This window comes from Serinus canaria, chromosome 4 (assembly GCF_022539315.1).
Source record: "Serinus canaria isolate serCan28SL12 chromosome 4, serCan2020, whole genome shotgun sequence".
Taxonomy (NCBI): Eukaryota; Metazoa; Chordata; class Aves; order Passeriformes; family Fringillidae; genus Serinus; species Serinus canaria.
Window position 1 is genome coordinate 30,528,842 of NC_066317.1, and position 20,018 is coordinate 30,548,859.

General features: G+C 38.6%; 1 protein-coding gene across 8 annotated transcripts in view; it reads left to right on the forward strand.

Moving 5' to 3' along the window:
• The window catches only part of GRIA2 (glutamate ionotropic receptor AMPA type subunit 2), an 86,631-nt gene that overhangs the window by 26,510 nt on the left and 40,103 nt on the right, over window positions 1–20,018 (forward strand). For all 8 annotated transcript variants that reach the window (XM_030239556.2, XM_050973891.1, XM_030239554.2 and 5 more), the window contains exons 3-4: window positions 12,593–12,832; window positions 16,992–17,188. In XM_030239556.2, the coding sequence (XP_030095416.1) occupies window positions 12,593–12,832; window positions 16,992–17,188 (437 nt within the window). The remainder of the gene's footprint in view (window positions 1–12,592; window positions 12,833–16,991; window positions 17,189–20,018) is intronic.

Below are 20,018 nucleotides of genomic sequence, written 5' to 3' on the forward strand. Positions count from 1 at the left end.
TCAAGCTGTTGTTTCTTAGCTATGAAAATTGCGGTCTAATTTTCCAAAAGTAATGGAGAGTGTTAGAGCTGTCACAGAATTTTTTTTTTTAACTGTAGGAGCTTAATTGTGTTTTATAACTCTGAAATCTAATTATTCAAGACTGGACTCCTCTCCCTGCAGTGCACAGCAACCACCCCAGCTGGCTAGTGCTAGAAATTTTAAGCAGCCACTTGTAAGTATAGCAAATGGGTCTGCAAGACCTGCAGCATGATTTACTGAATTTTGCCAGTGCCTGGTGTTTACTTCATGAAACAGGCACCCAAATCATGACACTTGTTTGAAAGTCATGAGTTGTTAAAAATAACAGAAAAGAAGAGAGGTAATATTTCTTTTGGAAGTGAAACATTTAGCTTTTTTCCAGTTAAGCCAGATGCTAATAATATGGCTATGCAAGATGTCAACATTGCTAAAGAAAGAGGTTTTAATTTTTTTATTTGTGGGAGCTGGTGCCATCTGAATGTATGTGACTGTGAAAAATCAAGTAACTCTTGAGAACAGGAAGTTAAAGAGGACTTGAAGTTTAATACTTCTGTTCTTGATGTAAACTCTTTTTTAGCAAGACAATTTTTTTGGACTTAATATGTGTTTAGAAGCTCTTAATAAACAAGGTCAATTTAGGGTAACTAATTTGCAGGGAAAGTTGAAAAGTTTATTTGCTTTACTAGAGGAGATGTACTAAATAGTGTTGGTAAATATTTTAATGATTATTTGTCTCAGGTAAATGATGGTAAAGTTTTAAAGCATAGGAACATGTGATGAAAAGTTCATTTTCCAAAAACGAGTTACTGATCTTATGTGCACATCCTAGAGTTCCCTGACATTAAGATAGGGTTTGCTCAGCTAAAGGAAGAAGTGTGATTTGTAACTGTGAGGCCATAAAATCTCTTTTGCTTTGTGGGGGAGTTAGTTTTTTTGGGAGGGTTTTGTTGTTGTTTTGGGATTTTTTTTTATTGTGGTGAGATGGGCTCACTACTGAAATGGCAATAAGGGTGGATGAATGGGATATTTTTATAGAGCCAAATCTAGTAATCCTCTGCAAAGCATATATTTAGAACATACATAATTCATACATAAAGATAGAGAGAACCTACATAACATAGCGTGAGGTTTGCAATAGAGAACTTAAGGGCCCAGATAATGGCACTCTCTGACACTATTTCAGTGCTGAGTAGGAATGTTTGTTCATGCTGATTTAGATGTTGCACAAGTTTCCTCTAGAAATGATTTTATTTTTAGTCTGATGTAGCATATATGCATGTCTATACATAGCATGCAGTACAATTGTAGGTGCTCAAATTAGCTCAGGTAATATAGGCAAAACATAGAGGATAAACAGTGTAAAACGTCCTTAAACTAATTGGCCCCACTTCTGTGAGATCTGAGCACAGTCAGAAGAAATCTGGGAATATAATCTCAGTCACAGTGAAGCATAGGGATGAATCATTGCTTTGTTAAAGTAACTGGTAATGATGAGCTGTATCACATCTTTGCAAGTTTCATTAAGGAGTTAATCAGGCAACCCTAAATAAATAAAAATAAATTTGGAACATTTAATGCATTTTGAAGTGCATCAAGTTATTGAAGATTAAAGCAATTGACAAAAGAGAGGCAAAGAATGTTCATACTTTCTTTACAATGTGTGCTCATTTTACTTTATCATTTTAAAGCTCTCCTTGCTGCTTTATTATTCAATAAGTTCTCTTAATTAAATAAGTCATATAATCAGGACAAACAGCTGTTCACTAGAGTGACCTAATTAAGAGGATCTTACTGCTTTTCTGATTTGTACTACTAATAATGTTTATTAAATTCCATTTGACTACTTCCCAAATAAATGATGCTTCTCTTACTTCTGCAGTCATTGAAAAATAGGGCATGCAGATAGGAAGGTGTGTGATGTGACTACTGGACCATTTCTAAATACAAATAAAGCCTGACAAATTAGGTTACAGCTGATTATCCCAATGAGTATCATAAATCCACCAGATGTTGCAGGAGGTTAGACTGTGGCTGGAAGCACTGCTAAAATGTCCCCAAAAGAACCACATGAAGCCATCCTTTGCTGTAGGTCAGTGGTTTAGGCTGGAACAATGCTGGGGGGAAGCTGTTACAGGTGGCAGAGATCCATCATTATTCCTATGAGGAGTAGGAGCTGTTAGACCTGTGACAGCACAGGAAATTGTCTTTACTCCTGTTACTTTTATTCATGAGTTTGTGTGAGATATTCCTCCCAGCAGAGTTAGGCCAAACATTTTAGTTAGATAATTTACTTGCAAGTCAGGTTCTGGAGGGATGGGAGCTTAGGCTGGGTGTGACAGGCTGTAGTAGAGCTGTGTGCTGCACTGCTGGCCATGCTGGAGTGACAAGGCACAGGCTGGCATGGGCAGGGTGAAGGAAATATGCTCCCAGCTGCATCATTTCAGACAGAGATATGTAAGCAATAAACAGGACTAAACTGACTTTCTCAGAATAAGATGTGGGACAGGTGAGTAGTGGCCAGTTGGAAAATCACATTTTATTCCTTTAAAGATGTAATATGGAGCCTTCTTCAGAAGTAATAGATCACTTTCATATCTTCTGCTGTACTTTCTCTGCCTTATGAAATCCTCTTTATTCCTTAAAGCAGTTTCCATAAGATTTGTTCCAGATTTATTTTTTTTTATCCTTATGAGGTAACCTCAGAGCCTTTTCTCATAGCTATTCCCATCCTTCTAACAGAGGAACTCTGTGCTGAAACCATGCTTCCTTTTGGATGGTGTTAGACAGTGTGTTCAGGAGTGATGGTTGGTCCTTCTAGCTCAATTAAAGAAAAACAAGTTGATAAACTGAATCCCAGTCTGTCAACATTTTAACAAGAAGTACTTTTGCCTACCAAGTTAATTTTATCTCTTTCCAAATCCTTTTACAATTTTTCAAAGACAGTTTTACACAGTGGCATTTTCTTGGGAACTGGAAGATGATTAGTTTAATGAAATGTAGAAATGGGATGCTTCCAGCAATGCTGATGAAGGGGAAGAGGAGATGATGAGTATTCTGTTGTATATAATATTTCTGGTTTGAAAATATGTGTGAAAATGGTTATGCTAAAAATGGAGAATTACATTTTTAGTTAGGATAAATTATATTGGCTCTGTTAAATTCGGTAGAATTATGCTGATTGAACAAAGCAAGCCTGGCCCTGAAATAGATGACTTCTCCATGACTTGCACTGTGGCTCCAAAAAGCTAGTAGCCTTTTTTTAGGTTTGATTATCTGCTTCTACATCTAGGAGGTAATACTTTGTTGGACACTCTAAATTCTCTATTACTGCAAGGCTGTAATTGTTGGGAAAGGTAGAAGCACAGTTGGAAAGCAAGCCTGGCATATTTGCAAAGTGAGTTCTTAGATTTGAAGGAAATTGATTGACCTAAAGTTTGTGTCATCAAATGGAAACAGAATTGTTTTTGTTTGGGATAGCAGAAGGAGAGAAAGAAGGGAGGCAGGGCAGAGAAATTTTGGAGACAAGATGAAGTTATATTTCTTTTATTTAATAGCATTCCCAGGTTTCTATATTTGGGGTTCAGTAAACATTATATCTCCTTCAGCTGGAGATTTGGACAAATACCCTAGGATCCTTACATTAAATATGTGTGTAATAATTTTCTGGAATATGAATTTTTTTTTTCCTTTCATGAGGAGACTTGCATTTTAATTTCATTCCATGAATCTTATTTGATTTATAAGAACATAATAGTTTTAACATTATTCTTTCCAAGGGTGTTTGTAATGATTTCCTTTGCATCATGGTAATTGTCCCAGCAATGAAAAAGATTTTGGAATGCTTTACAGTGCACAGCCAAGCACGATGTAATTGGATGCAACTGTCATTGAAACAGACTGTTTTTCTGACCTGTTGTTTCATTGTGAACATGATGTTTATTTACCACCTTCATTATTGCAGCATTAGCATATAGAGAAGCTGTGCCTATCATCATGTACTTTCCTAACAGATGGCTACTAACTTCTTGAAGGCTTTTTTGTGCTCACCTAAAATATCCCATATTGGCACAAAGTTTCTTTCCTCAGTGTGAAGTATGATTGGCCAGTTGAAATAGATTAATCGTCCTCTCTGCCTTTTGAGTTTGTTTTCTACTGCAGCCAACCAGGTTTTGAGTCTAATTTTACAAAATGATCAAAGCTGCTTTTGCTAATAACAAGGTGTGGAAAGTTCCATTCAGTTGCATAATCTCTGAGCAAACAGTTCAGGGTGTAGCAATAACTGAAGATGGCATTTCTGCCAGGAAAGGTGCAAAAAAAAATCCTTTGTATCTGCTCTGCCAGAATTGTCCTCTATGGACATTCCAGCCTCGGGATTTAAATTCTTCCTTTTTTAGTCTTTAAGGCTGTGAGAATTTCCCTGGTCAGCTCTGTGAAAAACTGAGCCCTCCTGTTCTGATACAGATGGCTTGTGAACTCACTGTGTGTTGCTGTAAGTCATGTTTTGTGCATTAATACTGAGTGTGGAGGTGAGAAGGATCATTCTAAAGTATTTACCAGCTCCACATCATGCTTTATGTGGGAGCTCAGTGATCACCTTTCCCAGTGAGGTCTGGTTTGTTTTGGGGTTCTCTTAGCCATGTGTATGAACAATCTGCAAAGAGGAAAGTAAACGCTATGGCTATCATTTTGGGCAGCTTTTCTTAAAAGCTTGAAGTAAGATAAAACTCCACATTTATCAGGGCTGGAATTGAAATTTGCAGAGATAAAAAGGAAGGCATTTTCAGTGTAATTCAGTGTTTTGTTATCCAGAAGTACAGAGCATTTTTAGTTCTGATTGCCATTGATTTTTTTAATTGGCATTGATTGCCTCTCAGCTTTGGTAAAGGGTATCTTGGAATTTTAAAATGCCAGCCTTTATTTGGGTTCTGTGCCCTATGTTTTATTGAATGCTACCATGGAACTTTGGCCTGTTGTCTTTCAGTTCTTATATTCTTCTTTGAGCCTTTGGGAACTGTTTTCTTCCCAATTTCAGTTAGCCTACCATGGCCTTTAGAAAAAAAAAGTATTTCTATCTCAGGTTGTGCTGCTTGAAACATGCTTTTTCATGGTTCTAAATATCCCTCTAGATAGACTTGGGTGATTCCTTATGCCTTATTCAATCTTCCGGAGGGGAAGCTTATATCTAGGAGGTAATAATGGAATCTGAATGGGTAAACTAGACCATGCAGACTATATCTATAATATTAGCTGAAAAAAAATTATTTAGTCTAGGAAAGTGTATGCAATATGCTGTCTGCTGTGCTGCAGTTTTTGTAATGGCTTTGGAAGCAATCCATCCTGGTTTTTATTTTCACAATGATTTTCTGATACAGTTTCAATCTTATGTGAATTCTTTCTTTTCTCTGTGGTTCCTGCTTATTTTTTGGTTCATCTATTGTTCCCTTTCACTGTCTGCTTATTCAGAACGTGGTCTTTCAGAAGCTGAAATGATTCTGTAAACTGTGCATTCGGTTTCTGGCTACTTCTGACTCATCTATCAACTTTTCAAACCAATGAGTGTTTCCTTTGTGTTTTGGTCTCTTTTGGAGAGGCAGAGCTTGACTCTTTCTTTATGCTTATGCTATAGTTTCTTTCTTATAGAGAATAATTATTCCATTGTGTGCGATTATTGCACCAAATACTTATTTCCCTATGCTAATATTAAAACAGTTTTGCTAACAATAATAATAAACCAAGGTATTACAATAAAATAATATATAAAGCCATATTGATACTGGACAGCATTTGAAATCTAAGCACCAAATGGCAAATAGTTTATAATTTTAAATTTTCATCTTTGGACAGAAACCAAGTATCAAAATTCTCATAAATAAAAATTCAGAAATATGTTAAGAGTAATGATACCAGTGTTTGGAGATTTGCCTGTAAGCAGGTAGTATTAGACATTTGTTTCAATAAGTAATTAGCACTTTGCTGGTTTTCTTTTTCCAGTTTGAATGTAAACAATTATTAGGTTCATTACTTTTCTTTTGGAGAATACTGAAGGAAGAAAATCGTGGCTTGGGAGAACTTAATCAGAAAGAGTTTCTAAGCAGAGGTATCCAAATCCAACTGTTTCTATGTGATTTAATGATTCAGTTCTTCAACTGAAGACAAACAAACTGTCATTGCTTCAGTGGAGTCACTTCACCATGTAAAGCTTAGCATATTTGTAATATGTTTGTATTTGTAATTTGCAAGTGTACTCTTCAGTTGGCACTTCCTGAGCTTTGGGTTTAGGATGATATTCATGACAGAAATATGTTCTATATGATGAGAGGCAAAGAGTGTCTAGTGCTGGATTTCTTTGTTTCTGAAGAACCAGTCATTACCACAGTGGTAAATATCAGGTTATGCTGCTTATAGAGTTCATTGACAAAACAAGGTAATGAAATGGAGAAAGTGGGAAAGAGAGAAAGTTATGAGTGGTAAAAGGGAGTTCTAAGCAACTGATATAAATAGCAATGGAAGAGTTTAATAATGGAGCAAGCAGTTTTGGCCGTCCTCTGACAGGGCTCCTATTTCTCATTGCAGGCTTAAGCTTGATTTTGTTATTGAACAAATCTGGCCGCTAACTTTTGGAATAAAAGTCTAGGACACCTTTTCAGTGCTCTGGAAAACAAAGGCAAGCTGGGTTTGCGCCTGGCTATGTTTGTAGAACAAGAAGTCAAATATAAAATACTTCAACCTTAACCATAACAAAACCTTCTGGTAATTGTTCCTTCTCAAGAATCTTTATTTACCCTGTTTCTTGGAATTCACAGTTATTTGCCATTCTAGGAGAATATCTTTAGAAAAGTGATCACAAAATGAGCTTACTATATTCTTCCCCTCTTGTAGCTAAGTAAGCCACAGACTATTTCTAAAAAGGACCCCATAAACCAAAAAAACCCCAATTCGTTTAGGAAAGCTTGAAAGAAATGAATCCTTGCTGTTGGTTCTAATAATGTCATTAATGAAACACATCTTTCATATTTCAATGGCTTATGAGTCCTAATCATCATGACTTTTTTTTACTCTAATAATTGCGAACAGCTTGTGATTCACCATTATAAAACTCATGTCTTCCAGCAATAGCAACATGACTATAGATTTAGTCTGAGGTGGGAATCCTGCCAAAAACAATTGCAGTTTCTGCATTATCCACTGGGTCACCATTTTATTTTGAAATACCATCCCTTCTTTTCCCTTCTGCGCCTAAAAGACAAAAAACCCCAGAAGAATTGCAAGAATTTGTCTTTAGACAAAGTTTAAATGCTTATTTGTAGCATGTTTTTATTACCTAGCATAGGTGCCTGCCCACTTACCTTCAGTGGAATATCACACAGAAAAGCACAGCATAGAGGTTTTTCTGTGTGGCATTGTGGCACCAATCACTGCTGATGAAAATTTATTTTTACCTGGATTATTGTTGATCCTGATTTTTCTGGCTGACCCAGATGTGTGTTATGTCTGTACTTGAAGATTTGTGTTAGAGAGATTTTTATCTCACATTAGAGGAGCCTTGGTTGAATTAAATGAGACATCGTATCTGTTTTGCAGGTATAATAATAATTTTAAAAATATAAAATGTTTTTGCTTTTGCCATATTATTTGTTGGGATTGTTTACCCTTGTGTGTATGTAATTCAGCTTTTAAACTGCAGCTCCTCTAGGCACTTGGAACTGCAGTGACTTGACTTTCCCAGCTGGAGCTGGAGCTTTTTACTTGTCTTTCACTTTGTGCAGTAAAGGAGATCAAAATTCCAGTATTCCAGTTTTGCCAACCTTGCCCAGAAGAAGACACATGGATGTAAGGACTGATGATTTAGCAGGTGCAGAGACTATTAAACAGAGAGTTGTTCACTGTGTTAATCCAAGAGTGCTGTGTCTAAGTAAGTTGTGATGAGAGGAGGTGTGATTTTGTGCCTTGTCAGGGAGGATGTTCAGTTTGAAAGAATAGCAGTTGTCTTCTGAAGAGAGTAGAGTGGGTGCATGTCTGTGTCCCTGAAGGGGGACAGTGGAGCACAGGCCATTGGTATTTACAGGTCTGTCCTGTGGATGGAAGGTGGATCAACACCTTTTACCCTGTCAAGGGTTAACCCTACCAGCTGCAAAGCACTCACAACCACTCACTCTCCCCTCTGTCCCCAGCATACAGAGGAGAAGATAGGAAGAGAAAGAGTGAGAAAACTCATGGGTCAAGGTAAAGGTCTCCAGGGTCAGAAAGGTGAGGAGAGGATGGGTGAGGATTCTGAAAAGGCATCACCTATGGTTTTCAAATTTTCAGGTTGTTGGCTGCTGTAGGGAACATTGTTCCATCTGTGCCTAAAATCTCTCACTGGCGATGGAAGAAAAGCAGTGGGACAGGAGAAATGCATCCCAGCTGTTGGCAGTAGTGACATAAAGCATTTTTATTTTTCATGGTCCTTTGATGAGACTGTTGTTGTCTCTGTCACCTCATATGCAGTACTAAAATGGTTTAATTCAGAAGGTCACAGTAGGGTACAAGTAGCAGTCTTTGCAAGAGTCTCATCCAGGAATCCAGAAGTAAACTGATGCTCTATTTTTATGTGCATTTTTGAAGGTGAGTTATGAGGCAATAATTCCTTTACTGTAGCAAGTTCAGGTGGTATTTAGCCTTCGCTGCACATGGGAAACAATTATTCCTGAGTGTGTGGGGAGGTAGTGAGTTGGTTTTGCCTCAGCAAGAGCACAATGATGTGGAATAGAACAAGGAGTTCCAGTGACTTAAACAGTAAAGCTATTGAGGAAATTCACAGCCTTTTTTAGAAATCTTTGTCCAACATGACACAGCTGCCCAGGGACAGGGCTCCGGTGGGAACGTGCTGCCACGCAGGTGTTGGGCTGGAGCTTGGAGCCTGCTCTTAGCAGAACTGACCAGCAGCAGGGAGCACTGCTGTGGGAGGTGTCCTGGGCAGGGGAGCTCCTCTGTGCTCAGGGACAGAGTTCTGGGAGGTGAGTGGCTTCAGGAGCAGCAGGGAGAGAGAAAGAGGGACCAAAAGCTTCCTGCTTTCCCTGGCACAGGGAAACTGGATTCTGGACAGGCAGAATGGATTCATGACACAGAGGATTGCCTTTCTTCTCTCTGCCTGGGTGAGCACAGTGAGTTAAGGGATGGGGGCAATGGTGATGGGTTCCTGCCTGGTGTAGTTGGTGTGTCTCCTCTGTGGCTGCCCCAGCTTCCCATAACAGGTCTGAGACTCTGCAAGGAAAGCTGAACAATAACAAGGACACTGCTTCATCCAGCATGGAGGTGTGGCTGAGGCTGGCCTATGCTCTGCATCAAAAGTGCTTCCATAAAGAAAAAAGATGGGTCATTTCCATAGGAGAGTCCCCTCTGAAGGGAACCCAAGGCACCTTCTGCCAAGCAGCCCTGCCTCCTTGGGGCTTGGGTTTAAGACATGAAAAGAAACCTTCCTGCCCTGAACACTGCCTTTGATTGATTACCCTTGACTGATTTTTTAAATCTGTAATGAAGTTGCAACAAGAAGTCTGAGCAAGTCCTTGAAGAGTGTCCCAAGTACCTGAAGTCTTCCTGAGAGCAACCAAAAGACTTCAGGGACTTGGGACAACTGATTGAGGGATCAGGAGCACAAGTGGCATTTTCCTCTATCTTTCCAGGTGCAGAGAAAAAACAGAAAAAAAACAGCAAGCCAGCAGATCAATACCTGGTGTCATCAGTAGAATTTTGATTTTTGGGGTTTTTTGGTCATGGGTCAGTTGACTTGACATCAAGTCTGCTAGGACTGTGGAGGTCCTGTTGTGTAGAAATTAGCAAAGGTGCCACCCATCTACAAGAGCTGGAAGGATAACCTTTCCTGCCAGCCAAACCTAGGTGCTGGGGAAGGCCATCTTGAATGCTGTCACAAGGCACATGTGGGTCAAACAGGGTGATCAGGCTCAGCCAACACAGATTTGTGAAAGGCATGTTCTGCTCGTCCAGCCTGATCTCCTTCAAGACAACCCTCTTGATGGGTGGGGGAAAGGCAGTGAATCTTGTCTACCTGGCTGTGGGAAAGCCTTTGACACCATTTTCAGCATTCTCCTGGAGAAACTGACTGCCTATGGCTTGGATGAGCGAGAAGCTGGCTGGATGGTCAGGCCCAGAGAGCAGTGATGCATGGAGTTCCATCCAGCTGGCAGCCAGTCACAAGTGGTGTCTCCCAGGACACAGCGTTGAGGCCAGCCCTGTTTGATGAATTTATCAACCATCTGGACCAGAGGATCAACTGGAGTTTGCAGAGGACACCAAGCTGGGTGGGCATGGTGATCTGCTGGAGGGCTGGAAGGCTCCACAGAGGGGTCTGGACAGGCTGGATTGATGGGCCAAGGCCAATTTTATGGGGTTCAACAAGGCCAAATGCCAGGTCCTGCACTTGGCTCACAGCAGCCTCATGTAGCACTACAGGCTGGGGGAAGAGCAGCTGGAAAGCTGCCCCATGGAAAATGACCTGGAGGTGCTGGTCAAGAGCAGCCAAACATGAGCCAGTGTGTGCCCAGGTGGCCAAGAAGGCCAGTGGCATCCTGGCCTGGGTCAGCAATAGTGTGGCCAGCAGGAGCAGGGCAGTGATTGTCCCTCTGTGCTCAGCACTGGTGAGGCTGCACCTCAAATCCTGTGTCCATTTCTGGGCCCCTCACTGCAGGAAGGACACTGAAGTGCTGGAGCATGTCCAGGGAAGGGAAGTGGACCTGGAGAAGGGTCTGGAGCATGAGTCTTGTGAGGACCAGTTGGAGGATCTGGGGTTATTTATTGTGGAGTAAAGGAGAGTCAGGGGAGACCTTATCACTCTCTACAAGTGCCTGGAAGGAGGGTGTAGCAATGTGGAAGTTGGTCTGCTCTCAGATAATGAGCAACAGAAGAGGAAATGGCCTGAAGTTAGCATTGAGGATATTTAGACTGGATATTAGGAAAAATTTCTTCATGAGAGGGGTGGGAAGCACTGGGACAATTGCCCAGGGAAGCTGTTGAGTAACTATCATGGATGTCTTTAGAAGATGTTGAGATGTGGCACCTGGGGACATGGTTTAGTGACAGTCTTTGCAGTGCTGAGTTAATGGCTGGACTCTGATCTTAAAGGTCTTTCCACTCAAAATAATTCTATGATTCTGTAATGATTTGTAGTTAGAATGGAAAAGGTTTGACCATCTTGTACTCCAGCCCTGTAAAACCTGCAACATCCTTTTATAAGGAGGTGTTACTCATCAAGTTTTTTAATCACTTGTATTTCCTCACCTGAGGCGAAATTCTGACCTAATTAAAGTTAATCGGTGAAAACTTAAAACTGGCAGACTCAGAATTTCACTCATCCTGTTTAGGTGCTTTTAATTGGAGTAGAGGAATAATTAGGGCATGAGAGATGAGTGGTAGCACAGACATATAGGCAAAGCCATGGAAAGAAGATAGCTATGAGTAGTAATAGGCATAAAGGGATAATATTTACTTTAAAAAAAGAAACACCATTTTAAAAATAAAGATACAATAACTTTGAAAGATAAAAATACATTATTAGTTCAAATCTAGGAAATTCTAAAAATAAACCAACTTATTTTCATCCTTATATGGGTTATATTCAAGGATTAGTGTACTAAATGGCTGGGCAAAATTAGCATCAATTACACTGTGATTTCTATCTATAAGCAGGTCAGGTGTCTCTAGAAGGATGTGTCTTGCTCAAGGTGACTCTGCAAACCAAAGAATGCATGAGTGATAAGTGTGAATTAATCAGAGATGAATATTTCCTTCTTGTGCCCTGGCTTTAGAACTTAGGCACTAGTATGCCCTACAGACTCAAAGAAAATAATAGCTCAGAAGAACCAGCTCTTCTGCACAGGCTGTTGTGGTCAGTCACATGCATCAACCTGCTTGAATTGTCTCCAGATAAAAAGTGAATGATCAGCATGATATTTACACCTAGGAGGTTATTCTTCCTGCAACATGACCCCAAGTGTCATCCAGAAGGACCAGCTTTTGCTGAGTCCTACAAAGCAGGAATTAAAATAATGCTTTGATACAGGAAGGTTTTAAAGCAAATGGATTTCTTACTGCTCTTGATAGATTTGGGTTTAGTTTTGGCTTTGCGTTTCCACAAATGGAAAGTTATTTACAGTATTTTGTAGAAAGCTCAGTGAGTCTTGACCTCAGAGGCAGTTTATTTTTAACATGATAAAACATTATCTATTTTCATAATGCTATGTGTAGTCATAATGTCTCATTTTTTAAATTGCAACTGCCATTGATGTCTGTCATTACTGCTCTTTACAACATAAATTGAATTTAAGAATAAGTTGGTGAGTTTTATTTCTGCATTTCTCATCTAGGAGTGTGCACTACTGATACTTTCTTTTTCTAGTGTAGATTTTATATTACTGATTGATAATGCTAACAAATTATCTCCATAGCAGAGTATTGCTTTTTTTGCCTGATATTTATGTGATCAGATACTTTTCAGACATACATTTCTCATAAATATATGCACTATAGAGTTTTCAATAATTTTTTAAAATAAATTCTCTGTCTTTCTTCTTTCTAGTCTGCTCCCAGTTTTCAAGAGGAGTCTTTGCTATTTTTGGATTCTATGACAAGAAGTCTGTAAATACCATAACATCATTCTGTGGGACTCTTCATGTCTCCTTCATAACTCCCAGCTTCCCAACAGATGGAACACATCCCTTTGTCATTCAGATGAGACCTGACCTCAAGGGAGCACTTCTTAGCTTGATTGAATACTATCAGTGGACCAAGTTTGCATATTTGTATGACAGTGACAGAGGTAAGGTGTGGTACTTTTTACCTGCACCCTGTTTGGCAGATGTGTCTTCTTGAAATCTGGAATTCATATTAAATAAGTAAATAATGGAAAAAATATTTACCTCCAACTAGCGTAAGTGTAATTCAATCAAGTGTTTCTTGCATTTAGAAGTGAGCTTTTGGGACAGAGACAAAGTTGTTTAAATGAGAATAAAATTATTATGGTATGCATTAATAGAATTTCAGCTATTAAGCAATGTGAGATTAACCACATGTTGTGAAGCAGTTTCTATGTTTTTTGTTAAAGAAACATTTCTTGTTTTGTTAAAAAAACAACTGAGAGAAAAAAAAAATCTGAGCATGAGGGATATGTGTATCTAAGGGCTATCTGCTAACACAGATTCACTCCACATATACAAAATCCATAGCTGGGCACCAAGCCAGCAATAAATCTTGGATGCAGTCACTCCCTACTTCTTTGGAGACTGCTTTTGGTATTGAGTTCCTCGCCTGTGTTGGGCTTAGATTTTATTGCTGGTGTTGATAAACCCAAACCCATTGCTTAAGATCAATTAACTCCACCATACAGCCTTCTCATGCCCTTTTGTGGCTGTACTAGTAATAACATAACAGCTTATGAACTTGAAAATGTCACTGGCAAATTGTGGTATGTTAGTTTTCTGAGAAGAAGCTTTATCCAGGAAAGGTGGGGGTTTTGATTTCTTTTTCTGGAATTCCATTATTATAATTTCATTTTTAGGTTGTCCTCACCTAGTAGTCCTTGGCTAACTTTCTTCTATCTTACCTGCTCCTGTTCCCCTTAAAGAGGCTATTTTGTGGCTTTTCTGCATGTTCATTGGTCAGAGTTAAAGAGTAAATGCATTTGAAATTATAAGATGCTAATAGAGTTAAAGCATACCACACCATCTTTTGTTGAGTTATGGAGTAACTTAAAATTCCCTGCATTCTGATGCCATTTTATGCATGATGTTCAGAAGCTGAAGGGGTCTCCTCCAGAGAGCTCTGTATCACTTTTGTAAGCATTCCAGTTAGAAGAACTAATCCTGGTGTGTAGCCTCCAAAGGTGATATCACATGGAACAATGAATGCTAAGCTCGTTTCTCTGGCAGTTCCTTTTCAAATTCACATAAGAATCAGAAACATTCACTGTCTTTTTAGAAAGGACAGATGTAAAACTACTTTCTCAGCCAGTACTCTGTCAATCATCTAGTGATGGGCAGAATGTGACCTGCATGTGATTTATATTTAGGAAATACTGAAAAACACCTAGTTCTTGTGAGCTACACTGCCTGCATCTGACCAGGAATAGCAGCATCAGATTGTTCTTTCTAGCCACCCTTAGGTTCTTGCTTTTTTATTTACCTCTTGATTTTAATTGTGGCAAGGCACCCCAGTGATAACAAGCTCCAAGGCATGAAGATCCTGCCCTTATGTGGAGTAAATTTTTGCTCCTCAGTGCTCCCCCCAGGTTGCATGAGGTCAGCCTGCAGAGTCGAGCAGTTTGCAGCCAGCTACATTAACATCACATCCCAGATACACCATTCCACAGTTCCTTCAAGCACTTTTTCCTGTTAATGTAGTGACAATGATGTATATTTAAGGAATGATAAAGAACTGAAGATGTTTCCACCTCCAGGAGTGAGATAAAAAAAGGCAAAGAGCCTTACTTAACTTCTTGGAACCTATAAAGGCTAATAAGAATTAGTTTGACTTATTCCTAAAGAATTGTTTTTTGCTGGTGTTAGAACACTTCTGTGTTTTGGGACTGACTGGCTGAAGTCCAGGGCAATTTGCTGTCATTCCTGTCCATAAGGAGTGAGGCCATTCAGTCCATGTGTGCCCAAGCTATTACTGTCCTGATGCAGTAGTTATTCTCATGGAATGTGGGGTAGTGTCCTTTACCATCCTTACATTGTCTCTGCCATTACTAACACTAAGTTTTGGAAAAAGTAGTAGCATTATTGTAAGATTCTATCTGTAAAATAATTGCTAAGTTATTCAGGCCCTCTTCTATCTTCCTTTTCAAAGCTCACTGCTTTAAAAGTTTGTCTCATGATAACCAAAAGAGACTCAGGACATGAGTTTCCCAGGCAGAAGTGCTCATGCAGCTTAAAGTTGAAGTTGCTGGAGTTTTCTCCTCTGCAGAGTCTCCCACTTTTGTTACTACTCTCACAAAAGCATTGCTGCAAATGCTTTCTATTTGGTTGTTTTGTTTTTGTTTGTGATTTTGCAACATGTTATTGCTATCAGAATAGGCTAAGCTGTATGGGGATGACAAATCTGCCACCAAAAAAAAAATAAGCCAAGTAATCCAGGCAGCCATTTGATATTTCTGCAGAGAGTACCTCAAGGAAAGAGAGACCCTGGGAAAAGCAGAAGATTAGAGGAGTAAAATGTAGGAGCCCTTTGCAATGGGTGGTATTAGCATTAGTATTCCTTAATAATTTGTGCCTAGTTGAGATTGTTTAACTCAGCAGAAATTTAGACAGGTTGGACGACCTGAAATCTGCTACATGATATTTACAAAAATTATTCAGAATAAATGGCTTCAATTTGGCTAATTTGTCTTTTTGTAAAATTTTAATTCATCATTTCAAGCCCTATTTTGAGGTTTAAACATACTTTAGTGCTTTTCAGTGTTTTAATATGCTCTCTGCATCTCTCAGTTTGCTTACATTACTAATCTTTCCCTTTTAACACAAGCTCTCCAGATCCATCTTTCGGATTTGAAATAGTCTGTATGTATTGATGGACTGTAGTTATCTGTGATTTTAAAAGAAATATTCATTACATGACATGCAAAACTTAATATCAGTCTTTCTTAAAGAGACTTGGCAAACCAGAATTATATAAGATAATAATTCAATTTATGCTTTTGGAAGCCTGCCATTTTCTGCCTTTGCTGATGACCAGTCTTGTGTAGTGCTGTATGTCATTACCATTTTCACTGATGAAGATGAATTGCTAAACACTGACCAATCTTAATTTAATATTGTACCTACAGACTGTGAGACTAATGAATTCCTAGTGCTCTCCTTCTGTGTTTATGGGTATAACCACTGTTATTTCTCATGAAAGTTATACCTGAATCTCCCTTTACATACCACGTCAGAATTTGTCTCAAATAAATGACTCCTGATGTTTGGTGGTTTCAGGAGAGAAGAATGTGCAAAAATGTCAATTCACTCATAAGAAAGTCTAATTATTTTCTTTCCTATAATAGTATCTGGTATCCCTAAAACTACTCCCTAGAATCATGTAGAATTCTCTGGTAGGAATTGAAACATGGTAAGTCTCATTCTTGTACTTCTGGGAGTCATTAAAATTGTACTTTTTGTATAGCAGGAATTAATTTCCAGCAGTAATTTTTGTGTTTCTCCGCTACATTAGCTCATCCCTAAAAAGTAAAATCTGTCAAGTAAAATCTTCACTGGTTTTGCAGTGTATTGTAGGCAGTTGCACCTGTACAAACATCACAGCTTCCTATCAGGAACCTGCCAAAGGACAAGATGGGAGGAAACTTCTCTACACTGCTCGTAGGTGTTAGCACTGAGCCTGCTTATCTATAGGCAAAAATATATCTCAGCACATCTATCATAGTCAGGGGTGTGACTGTAGGCAAGAGAAATAATAAATCCTTTACCATCACTGCAGGGCATGGTAATTGTGCCATAGGCTTCAGTGAGGTCTGGGTTTAAATGCAGTACTGCTCAAGTGCTGGGAACCAAAGCTGTGCAATAGCTCTCCTTTAAGCAGCTGATCCTTTAATAAGGCTGATCCTTTTTTTTAATAAGCAGCTGATCCTTTTGCTCTAATTGGATCACTCCTCTCCTAGAAGATTTCTTTCCCACTATGCGGAATTCCAGCAGTGGATCAGTGAAAACAACAAAATCCAGTTCTGAAGAAAATTGGGCCAGACCCAAAGGTTGCACTTATGAGGCTTTACCTTGATGCCTTGCAGTGGTGCAAATGGAAGTTTCACGCAACAATAATTAATTTGGCCCACATTTATCTTAGTTTCTGATTTCTACCTACTTGTGACAGGTCAAACAAGTTACAGGAGGTCTTAAATAAGTGATCTCACAAATCACATTGTAGAAGCTTGTTAATTCCTGAAGCTTTGTCAGTCATATCTTCTGTTCTCTCCTGTGCTTTGCTAGGCTTATCAACATTGCAAGCTGTGCTGGATTCTGCTGCTGAAAAGAAATGGCAAGTGACTGCTATCAATGTAGGAAATATTAACAATGAGAGAAAAGATGAAACTTACCGTTCCCTGTTTCAAGATCTAGAGGTAAAAAAGGAAAGACGAGTGATTTTGGACTGTGAACGCGATAAAGTCAACGACATTGTCGATCAGGTTTGCCATTCTCCTTTCTTCAGGGACAGCAGTTAGCAGTATTCTATAAGTAAATGTAGTGAGTTCATTTGTTTTAATGGTATTTTGGAGATTGTTATGAATCATTTGGCAGTGACAAGTTTGTATTGAGGACCAGGAAGAAAGTGAACATACAAATCCTATTATCAGTCCCTTTGCCCAAAGGCAAGGTAATTCTATCTGGATGATCCTGTATAGTTTCCTCTCCTGGTTGTTTGAAAGAAAAACAGGGAATTTACAAAATGCCTTGTTCACACTATTTTGCAGCCTAAGTAGTATACTTAGTGCAAAAGTGTTATACATAGTTGATACACTATTATACCTGGTCCAATATAGGTAGTTATGTCTAAGGATTAGTTCTTTTTACACCTAGAAGGTATTTTTCTCCCTCTAATGCATTTTCTGAGAACCTTTTATGTCTTGGGAAGACTGCATCACAGCTTCTCTTCCTCGTTTAATGCCCTTTGAAATTCGTGTTTTGAAGCTCTTTGTCATTTGTACTTTCCTGGCTTGTCTCTTCATTTTGTGTCACTCCTAAAGTGTGCTAACCAAAATTGGATGCTGTAGCTAACGCCTCCCGAGCTTTAAAAAGAACAGCAAAATCTGTCTTCTCTCCACCCATGTAAATTATTTGCCAAAATGACTTTTTAATAAAATCTTCTTTTTAGCAACATTATCGTGGTGCTCTGATTTAAATTACTGCATTACTTTGAAATCTGCATTCAGTCCTAGAGTCTAGGAAGTTCTTACTGGCTCTTTACCTTCCTACATTCCATGCATGCAGAGCACAATGGAAAATTGTAAGCATTGTTCCCTGTTGGCTTGAGCTTCATCATGTGAGACTGTGCAGCATCAGTAGGGATGTATCATCAGAGTAGGGATGTATTTGTTTGAAGGTTTTTTGAAGGGCTTGTTATTTTGGTCTTTGTTTTGAAGGTCGTTATATTTTGAGGAGGCTCAGACAATGAGCAGTGTCCTTAATGGAGTACATTGTGTTTGTGTGTTTTGTTTGGAATTCATATCCACAAACTCTTTTTCTGATTTTCAAAATAAATTTGAATTTGATCCTGTTCTAGAGAGCATTTACTCTCTGAGAGTGTGATCTATCATCTGCAGTTTTTAAAAATCATATTTTCTGACTTATCAATGTCAAGAAATGTACAATGTAGAGCAATGTTTGACATAAGTAGCCCTTATAGGTCCTCTTCAGTTGGTTCTGTGTGGATTTTCGAATGGTTCTTTACCTACCTTACATGACTTTTTGTCTTGTCCATTTCTCTTGTGAGTTTCTAATGATGTCGTACAGAGCAATCACCTTTTTAGTCTCAGGATGTCACATCTTGCTGTTTCCTGATTATCAGACCAGAGAAAAGAAAGATACTGCTTTGACATATTTCAATCCTGACAAGACTATTTTTAGCAATTACCTTACTATCCTATACAATCTTTCTATAATAAGTATGTAATATTCATTATAACTTCTGATATGAAACTTTGACTGTACTTTTCTTTAGTTTGTTTCACCTTTTAGCCACTTTTTATAGACAAGAAATCTCTTTACCCTTCAGTTACCTCTCATTTTTACAGTCTTTGTTTCATAATAGACCTATTTTTGTCTTTGTCTGCTCCTTATTTCGATTGCATTTCTGGGATATTTTTCTTGCCCTAGTTGCACTTTGATGGATTCTGCCTTTTTTAGACCTTTAGAGTTTCTCAGCTTATCCCCATAGATTTGTGCTACTCCTCAGACATACAGCTGGCCAAGCTTCTGTTTCTGCTGTTTTGATTTGTAAGTCACTGAAGAATCCTAGATAACAACCAAATCAGCCTCACAGGTCAGCTAAAATAACTCTGGTTAGTTGCTCTCCTCTAAATAGTTCACTGCTCTGCCCTGGAATATGTTCTCTTAAACTGTTTGCAGCTGTCCCAAATGGGTTTAGTCTTGGAATTCTCTTCACAAGGTAGCCCAGTTGTTTCTGCACTTTGGTCTGGTTTTTAAGTCCATTATCCTTACACTCAGTAACTTTCCTTCCTTACATTTAAAGGTAAAACAACTTTCTATTTCTAAAGTAGCCTAAAAGAAAGTCTAACTCATTCTCTAGTAATTTTCTCCATCTCTAAAATTCAAATGCTGAACAATGGATTTCTTGGCCTGTGAGTATCCTTCAAATGTGTTCTGATTTTTTTTAATAATAGCACTGTACTTTAGGTCTTGCTTTGCTACCAGATTTGCTTTTTGAAAAATTATTTTAATTCCTGCCCTGAAAAAAACCCTCAGAAATTTCCTTCATTTCATGAGGATGCCTGAAGCAGAGACATCATATCAGTATCCCTTCTTCTGTGTATTTTTACTGCAAGAAATGCAACAGGCTTTCTGCTAACCAGATTTTCCTTGAATCCCAAAGTACTATTTGCATTGCTCAATACAGAAAGAAACAATTTCTTCACTGCCTTCCTTGCTTTCTATTGTTGAACAAATCTTTCATTTTAGTGCTTTGATTTATCCTGCTCTATTGTTGAACAAATCTTTCATTTTAGTGCTTTGATTTATCCTGCAAATATTTGAAGCTGAGGTGACAGCCTCAGGTTTACCCAGTTACACTCTGTAGCCCTTGGATCTTTGTATAGGCACAAAATGTATTTGCCAAGTTGCTTCATCATTCTTGTTTTTTGTCTTGTCTTATACTTTCTCTTCAGATTTCAATGATTCATGTAAGTTGAAAAATATTTCAGTTCCTCAGCTCTCCTCAGACTATTTTGTATTCCTCTCCTCTAAACTGTTACCACACTCTTCATTAGATGGCTTCTGTCT